We start from the raw sequence: 8686 nt of genomic DNA on the forward strand, positions 1-8686 counted from the left end.
TGTAGCTTTTAAAAGACAACATAGGAAAATATTCTTACGGCTTTAGGACAGGAAAGGATTTCTTAAAACACACACACACACACACACCCTGCTAACCATAACGTTACTAAATGTTATTTAATTAAAATTAAGAACCTGAGAAAAAGATGGCTAGGAAAGCATATTGTATGTTATATATATTATCACAGCAAAGAAATTTAAAAAAGAATTTGAAGAGAGAGAGACAGAGTGCAAGCAGGGGAGGGGCAGAGAGAGAGGGAGACACAGAATCCGAAGCAGGCTCCAGGCTCTGAGCTGTCAGCACAGAGCCCGATGTGGGGCTCGAACTCGCAAACCATGAGATCATGACCTGAGCCGAAGTCAGATGCTCAACCTACTGAGCCACCCAGGCGCCCCAGAAAATTTTAAAGATACAGCAAGGGCAGGGGTAGGGGTGTTTGTGTGGGAAATGGAGAGCCCCGGTGAGGAGGTGGTAGGTGGGGGAAGGATGGGTGGGAGAGGAGACTCTGAGGACAAGGGACAAGTGGAAGGTCCTGACTGGCAGTTCCCCTGTCAACACCGAGGGGACAGCAGGCACGGGGCAGTGAACAGGTACAGACGAGTGGGAGGTGAGGACGTGAGGACAAAGGACACGCCTGAGTAATCCTTGCAGGCCACTCTGTGGGAGGGGCCCTTGGGGGCAGTGGGTAGACATCCTGCTCCAGGTCCTGTGGCTGTTGACAGAGCCGTTGGGCAGCTTAGGTGTCACTTGCGAAGGCAGGAGGAAGCTATGGGCAGGTTGACGCTCTGCCCTGTGGTTCCGATGCTGACCTCCAGGTGGCGCCCTGTCTCTGTGCGCCCCTCTGGCCTCTTCAAGCAGACAGAGTTCATTTCTCTTTCTGGAGGTAGGGCTACCTGGTTCTAAATCCCATTGCGGGATCTTCCCAGCTTGGAGACCAAGCAGATCGCTTAACTGCTTTGAGCGCGTCCAGCCTGTGAAGGTTCTTACTCCTCAGAGAATTATCGTGAAGTTGGGATAGGCCGTCAGTGCCTGGCAGATAGGAAGCAGGGAGATGTTGAGGCGGTGGAACAACCACCCTTGGACTGGGCCCTGGGTGTGCAGCCCTCACAGTGCCCCTGGTCTTGGCGGGGAGGCAGACCTTGGAGCCTCATGACCCAGCCTGGGATCAGGGACACGTCTGGGGAGCAGATCTAATGGAATGGGCCAGGCAAAGAGAGGCCGTTGGGGGGAGAAGGGGACAGCATGCACGAAGGCCCTGGTCCCGGAAGAGGGAATGTTCTAGAACTTGGGAGCCGAGGGTCATGTGGAATGGACGGCTTGTAAAAGGTGAGAGGGCTGTGCTAGGGTGAGCAACGGGGCCTCTGCACGACGGCAGGGAAGTTGGGCTTACTCTGAGGGGCCTGGGACCAGGGAAGGGTTAAGCAAGAAGGTGAGGGCCAGCGTGTGGTGGGAAGCTCCTGCAAGCTGCTGGGTGCGGCTCGGGGTGGGGGGGGGGGGAGGTGTGCGAGCAGCCCGCAGGCACCACCCAGGCCCGAGAGGCTCGGGTTCCCGCAGCCCTAAGCGTGCCGCCTCCCGCAGGAAGCGGCGAAGGGCTCAGCAGCCCCAGCCCCTTGGAACGCAGCCCTGGGTCCGAGCCACCATCCCCAGGACCTGCCACCTCCCCGGCATCCCCAGACCTGGACCCGGAGGCGGTACGGGGGGCCCTCCGGGAGTTCCTGCAGGAGCTGCGGAGTGCCCAGAGACAGCGGGTGAGGCTGGGTGTGAGCCGCTGGGTAGGGAACCGGGTGGCTGAGGGCCCTGCGAGGGGCTGCAGGTGTCAGAACAGGGGTCTTCCCTTCCTCCCCCGCCCCACGTCGGGGCCGCAGGATGAGCTTCAGGCCCAGACCGGTGTCCTGAGTCGACAGCTGGCTGAGATGGAGGCTGAGAGGGACAGTGCCACCTCACGGGCGAGGCAGCTGCAGAAGGCTGTGGCCGACGGTGCAGAAGGTGAGTTTGACCCCCCCCCCCCCCCCCCCGGCTCCCTGCTCTCTGTGCTCTTAGCCGCTGAGGTGGGACGTGTGGGATTGGCCTGAGCGGCTCCTCCGTCCCTGCCCTGCCCACCGTGACCTGAATGGGGGGCCGTCTCCTCTGGGGGTCCCTCCCTGGTCAGCTCCACTCCACGTGTGCAGACCGGCAGACCCTCAAGGACTCGGAGAGGCAGGCCCTGTGGCGGGCGGAGGGCAGGCCGGGCATCTGGTGGCCAGGTTCGGGTCTCGGGGTGCGCCCGGCCAGGCCTGACGGGGCTGGGGTGCTGCAGCCCGACGCCGCGTGGACGGGCGGCTGAGCGGGGCCCAGGCAGAGCTGGTGCTGCAGGAGGAGAATGTGCGGCGCAGCGAGCGGGAGCGCCGGGCCGCCCTGGACCAGGTGGCCGCCCTGGAGAGGAGCCTGCAGGCCACCGAGAGTGAGCTCCGGGCCAGCCAGGTAGACGGGAGCTTTTAAGTTTATTTGGTTTTGAGAGCGAGCACGAGCAGGGGAGGGGCAAAGAGAGAGGGAGGAAGAGAATCACAAGTGGGGTCCTCACTGTCAGCGCAGAGCCCGATGCGGGGCCTGATCCCTCAAACTGTGAGATCATGGCCTGAGCCGGAATCAAGAGTTGGATGCCGAACTGGCTGAGCCACCCAGGCGCCCCGTGAATGCACTTAACCTATGGTGTTCAGGGGACGTCGGTTTCCTTTGTCTCTGTATAGCCACATGAGTGGTGTTCTGGGGTTTTTGTATGTGTTTGGGGGACATCTGTGTACACGTGTCGTGTGTGTGTGTGTGTGTGTGCACACGCGGATGCGTGCGCCCGGTCCAGGACACCCTGGCCCTGGGGGCGACAGTCCAGGCCACCGAAGCCTTGAGCCCTTCTCATGCCAAAGGTCCCCTCACTCCTTCCCCCTTCCTCCCCGGCCCTCCATCGTTGCCCCCACAGCCCACCCCCCTGTCTCTGGCTCCAGGTCAAGTTCGAGCTGGATTGTTATGTCTGTGGTTCCAGCTCTGGCCTCCGGCCCAGCCGCAGGGGCCGCGGGAGGAGGCCAGGAACAAAGCTGGGCAGGGGCCAGAGTGGGGCTGCCGGGCCCAGACATGGCAGAGTTGGGGCTCTGAGCACGGCGGCAGGGGGCCGGGCTTGGGGGGGGGGGTTCAGTCTGTCTTCCTGTTCACTCCCTACTCCTCAAGCCTCTTTTTACTGTCTGACCCCATGTGGGGGAGGGAGGAACATCATGCCCTAAAAGCAGGGGGGCCCAAGGCTCCTACCTGACTCAGCTCAGATCACACAATGCAGCTTCTGGGCCTGGCTCTGGGGAGTGATGCAGCAGAACAGGGAAGCCCTGGAATCTGCCTTTTCACCCTCCCTTCCCACCCCGGGGCTCTGCGAACACTTCGTGGTACCCCTGGGCCCGTGCAGTCTCCCCACTGCACAGATGTGCGGTCGGGCCACAGAGCAGGAAGGGAGAATCCTGGATCACAGAGCCTGTTAGAAAGGCCAGATCAGCCAGATCCAGAAAGCGCTCTGGGATCCTCAGGCCAACCCATCCTGTGAACATGTGGGGAGGTGGAGGGCCTCGCAAGGGTCACAGGCTGGCCCCAGGTCACGCAGTGAGGGGTTGGGCCAGCCACTTCAAGGCTGCTCCCCACTTTCTCCTGAGGGTCCTGACGGGGTGTGGGAGGCGCGGGGTCGGGGGTGGCTGGGCGGCTGGGGCCTGACCCCTCCCTCACCCGCAGGAGAAGATCAGCAAGATGAAGGCCAATGAGGTGAAGCTGGAGAGTGACAAGCGGCGTCTGAAGGAGGTGTTGGATGCCTCTGAGAGCCGCACCATCAAGCTTGAGCTGCAGCGGCGCTCACTCGAGGGGGAACTGCAGCGCAGCCGCCTGGGCCTCAGTGACCGTGAGGCCCAGGCCCAGGCCCTCCAGGATCGGGTGGACTCCCTGCAGAGACAGGTGGGTCCCCATTACCCTTTGCGGGTTTCTCATCTGCACGCTCAGGGCCGGGTGCTTTACGGGGACTACGTAATACTCCCAACAACGCCGAGGCAAGCATCATCCTCATTTCGTGGACAGACAGAGAGGGGCTACCATCACCCAAGATCACATAGCTAATAAGAGACACAGCCGAAATTAGAATTTAGGACTCTTTGACACCAGAATCTTCATTCCTAGGAAACATGTGGGACGAGTTAGAGATGTAGGTTTCACTCATGTCCCTTTTTTGCCTTGGCTGCCAGGAAGCTCAGCTCTAACTAGAACGTTCAGTTACTCTGCTAGTCCTCCAAGGGCACCCACCAAAGTCAAGAACACAGAACATTTCTGGATTGTGGTGGTTACCTTTTCTCCTCCCTGGCAGGGGAGGAGACCCTGGGGTCTGGGACATCCGGGTTTGTGGCACTCCGGGTGAGGGTAGTTAAAACCAGCAGTGGGACGGAGCCTAGGCTGCAGTGGGTTGAGCCAGTGGGAGCGCATGGGAACAATGAGGGTCGATGATGAAGGCCTAGGCAGGGGTGGGAGGAGCTTGGCTTGGGTTCACCGTTCCTGCTGGAGGCCAGGGTGAGAGCAGAGCCACTTCACTGTCCTGTCTGCCCTCCTGCCAGGTGGCAGACAGTGAGGTGAAGGCGGGGACTCTGCAGCTGACAGTGGAGCGGCTGAACGGGGCCCTGGCCAAGATGGAAGAGAACGAGGGGGCCTTGCGGGACAAGGCGCAGGGCCTGTCAGAAGCACTGGCCCAGAGTAGCGCCAACCTTACCAGCACCCAGGACAAGAATCTGCACCTGCAGAAGGCCCTGACCGCTTGTGAACATGACCGCCAAGTTCTCCAAGTACGGGGGTTCCAGGGCCTGGCTGGGGGTGGCCCCAGTGAGAGCCAACAAGGGCAGACTTGGAGGGGCCCTTGGAGGACAGTCAGTTGGGAACCCTAGGGAGCCAGTCCATGAGCGCTCTGAGGTGGGTGGGCCCAGTAGGAGCATTGGCCAATAGGAGGGGGCTTGGGGTGGGCGGGGGCAATACGAATTCACCTACTGGTATAGGCTTGAGGGACCCAGATACGGGGTCATGCAGGTCAGTGGGCCAGGCCTGCTGTCTGCCTCGCCCTCCAGATAAGATTTTGGGGCTGTTTTGTGGGTTGTAACCCTGACCCAGAGGTACAGAGGGGAGCCTTTGCTCCATCCTGGCATCAAACGCCCCTGCCCCCCAGGAACGGCTGGAGGCCGCTCGGCAGGCGTTGTCGGAGGCCCGGAAGCAGAGCAGCTCCCTGAGTGAGCAGGTGCAGACGATGCGAGGCGAGCTGGCGGACCTGGAGGTGCAGCGGGCAGAGGCAGAGGGCCAGCTGCAACAGCTTCAGGAGGTGAGGGCCACGATGGGCCCCTTCTGTCCCCGGGACGCCGAGGCCCTCAGGATGCTGCGGGACCTTCCGTGTCCCCACCTCATCCCGAACCCGGGCCCAGCCTCCCGTGAGGAAGCGTGGTTCATTCAACCCGCGCCCCCATTACGCAGATGGAGAAGCTGAGGCTCAGAGAACAGCGTGGCCTCAGGTGATAGTTCTCTGATGGGGGCCTCACCACCCCCCCTGCGGGGCCAAGGCTGGCCTCACCATCCCCAAGCTTCAGAGGCACACGCACCGAGGCCCGGAGGCATTAGGGGCCTGCCGGCTTCTGCAGGTGCTGCGGCAGCGACAGGAGGGGGAGGCAGCGGCCCTGCACGCGGTCCAGAAGCTGCAGGAGGAGCGGCGGCTGCTCCAGGAGCGCCTGGACGGCCTGCAGCGAGCCCTCGCTCAGCTGGAGGCCGAGAAGCGGGAGGTGGAGCGGTCAGCGCTGCGGCTGGAGAAGGACCGGGTGGCCCTCAAGAGGATGCTGGACAAGGTGGGCTGAGCCGCCGGCGCTGTCCCCCCACTTCCTCGGGGTCTTGGCCTTACGTCCCCAGGGCCGGGGGCCTCAGGTGCCCTCCGGCCCCTGCTCCTGCTGCCTCTAACCTAACACCCCTCTCTGCGCCCCTCCCTCTTCACTGGAGCTCCCCCCACCCCTTCCCCCGGGTGCCTTAACCCCCTCCTCCTCTCCCGGCCTAGGTGGAGCGCGAGAAGCTTCGCAGCCATGAGGACACGGTGCGGCTGAGCGCCGAGAAGGGCCGCCTGGACCGCACGCTCACGGGGGCCGAGCTGGAGCTGGCTGAGGCCCAGAGGCAGATCCAGCTGCTGGAGGTCCAGCCCCTGGCCACCCCCTCTCTCCCTAGCCCTGGCCCCGGGCCCCACCCCTGCCCCAGGCCTGAGTGCCAGACCGTCCCAGGAGCTGCTGATGGCTCAGCCAGCCCAGGGTCCTCAACCTCCATAGCCCACGAGCCCAGACTCTTGCAGGGCACAGCCCAGAGCAAGGTCCTAGAGGGAGGGGTCCTCCCCAGAGTGGAGAGGAGAGATGCCGGTTAGCGTGTGAGCCTGTGTGTTTGCGTGTTGTGGAACATGGAGGCGTGAGCGTGCATGGGAGTGTTCTGCATGTAACGTGACTCTGGCACACAGATGTGACAAGTCTGCGTGTCAGGAACGTGTTCCAGGTGTGTGTGTATCTTCCTGTACCGAAGTCTTCCTGTCTGTAGATGTAGGAGTATTGGAGCTTTGCTCGTAGGCACGCGTCCCTGTGACCAAGGGCTAAGTACTTCCGTGCTTGCTTTGGGGCCGGTAGGAATGTGGGCGTGTCCACGTTTGACTACATCTGCGCGTGTGTGCACGGTGTGCGCATGTGCACGCCTGTCAGCGGGGTCACTAGGTACCCTGACCCCGGATTCGCAGACCCGGGGGGCCAGGAACATGGGGGACAAACCAGGATCTCTTTTGCTCCCCCCGCCTGCACTGTCCTGAGGGGCCTTCTAGGCTCCCATTCCTGGGACTGCCCGCCCCGCCCCCCTCTCCCCCCCCCCCCCCCCCCCCCCACAGGGTCACACCCCTGACTTGCTGCTCTTCCCGCAGGCCCAGGTGGTGGCACTGGAGCAGGACCAGAGCCCAGCCCGGCTGGAGGCCGCGGAGCAGCAGCAGCGGGAGGTAGAGCGGGAGGTGGAGCGCCTGCGCAGTGCCCAGGTGCAGACAGAGCGCACCCTGGAGGCTCGGGAGCGGGCCCACCGGCAGCGCGTGCGCGGTTTGGAAGAGCAGGTGCTCAGGCCTGGCCGGGTTCTGGCCCTGCCCCAGGATATTGCAGAAGCGCCCTCGGGGGGAGGAGCGGGAGAGGGCTGGCTGTGACCTCGGGTGTGAGCAGTCGGCGGCACCTAGGACCGAAGTGGTCCAGGGGATCTGTGCTGGTCTCCGTCATGGCTGGACACGGGCTCAAGTGATGTCACTGGAACTCCGTCCCCGTGCTGTGGCTCTACTGTCCTCATTGTTGTCTCCTGGGTGGCACAGGTGGCCTCAGCAGCCCCAGCCTAGGCTATCCCGACAAGCTACCATCCCAGAGGAGAGAGGGGGCCTTTTTCCTTAGAGCAACAGCAGAAGTCCCAGGGATGACCGTTCCTGGCCTTAGTCCCTGACTCCTTCCCAGCCATCCCTGACCTGACGTGTGCAGGACAAGGCTGCTTGGGTAGGGCCAGGCCTGGGTCACGGGCACCCCTGGTGGGGCTGGTGTCAGGCCTGCCTAAGTGATGAGAGTGGGGACGGGTGGCTCCTGACAAGATGCCAAGGAGCAGTCAGCAGCTGCCACGTGGGTCGGGACGGAAGGGGTAGGAAGCACCCTGGTGTTTAATGAGACCCATTTTTTCCTGAAGCGGGCAGATTGGGTCCCTTCTGGGGTCCCAGCTGCAGCCACATGCCCCTTTCTCTGGCATCAGGCTGGGGACCAGGCTGGCCCTACTTTCTCTCTTCCCAGGTGTCCACACTGAAGGGACAGTTGCAGCAGGAGCTCCGGAGGAGCTCAGCATCCTTCCCCCAAACCTCCGGCCCCCCAGGGGAATGAGCCCCTTCCTGGGTGGCCCCCTGGCCCAGAGCTCGGCTCAGGGTAGGGAGGAGCCAGGTGGCCGTGCTGGACGCCAGGGACTCTGGTGGCAGCTTCTTAGCGGCATCCGGGGCCCCACCTCAGTCCAGTCCCCACCCCTGGGATGAGCATCCAGGTCACCTGAGTGTCTGAGCCAAAGCCAGGGGGTCGGGGAGACCCCCTTGCCCCTGGCTGGCCCTAGAGCGTGGGCTCATGGGAAAGAGGAGGGGTGCCTGGGAGTCAGAGACCCAGACCCTCCCCTGGCTTCCCAGAGATCTCTCCGCCTTAGTTCAGAGTGTCAGGAAATTCCTCAGAGTCCCTGTATTTTTATACCTTTTTACAATGTTAATTGTTCAGAACTGTTGTTTTTTTGTAACACAAAGACCCCGTTTTCTAAAAATGGTGTGTACAGATGTGTCCCCTTACTTCAGTGTGCCTTCCTCCACTCGAGAGATGGGTGGGGAGACACAGGGGGCCTGGGGCAGGGGTGCAGGGGGAGATAGGGTCTTTGGAAAGGCCCGTGGAACTTTCCGGCCTCAAAGGATGCTGGCGTGGGGAGGTCTCCAGGGTCCCGCACCACCCATCCCATGTAACAGACGGGGCTGCTGAGGCCCAAACTGCACAGCCCGGCTCTTTCCAGCCACAGCGTTCTGGCCCCTTTCTCTGGCCCCTCGTCAGGACTGGGCCCACCCTCTGCACCGTGGCAGGCCTCTCAGGCAGTGTGCGGGCC

General features: G+C 62.6%; 1 protein-coding gene across 3 annotated transcripts in view; it reads left to right on the forward strand.

Moving 5' to 3' along the window:
- The window catches only part of CROCC (ciliary rootlet coiled-coil, rootletin), a 44906-nt gene extending 36533 nt beyond the window's left edge, over nt 1–8373 (forward strand). The window contains exons 28-37 of one of the 3 annotated variants that reach the window (XM_043573868.1): nt 1580–1749; nt 1867–1987; nt 2298–2461; nt 3746–3961; nt 4609–4833; nt 5208–5357; nt 5671–5871; nt 6075–6206; nt 6966–7145; nt 7852–8373. In XM_043573868.1, the coding sequence (XP_043429803.1) occupies nt 1580–1749; nt 1867–1987; nt 2298–2461; nt 3746–3961; nt 4609–4833; nt 5208–5357; nt 5671–5871; nt 6075–6206; nt 6966–7145; nt 7852–7938 (1646 nt within the window). In that variant the 3' untranslated portion in view covers nt 7939–8373. Of the gene's footprint in view, nt 1–1579; nt 1750–1866; nt 1988–2297; nt 2462–3745; nt 3962–4608; nt 4834–5207; nt 5358–5670; nt 5872–6074; nt 6207–6965 lie in introns of all 3 variants that reach the window. The other 2 variants (XM_043573869.1, XM_043573870.1) reach the window with 2 other exon arrangements.
- Nucleotides 8374–8686: the final 313 nt, after the last annotated feature.

This window comes from Prionailurus bengalensis, chromosome C1 (assembly GCF_016509475.1).
Source record: "Prionailurus bengalensis isolate Pbe53 chromosome C1, Fcat_Pben_1.1_paternal_pri, whole genome shotgun sequence".
In the NCBI taxonomy this organism is placed as follows: Eukaryota; Metazoa; Chordata; class Mammalia; order Carnivora; family Felidae; genus Prionailurus; species Prionailurus bengalensis.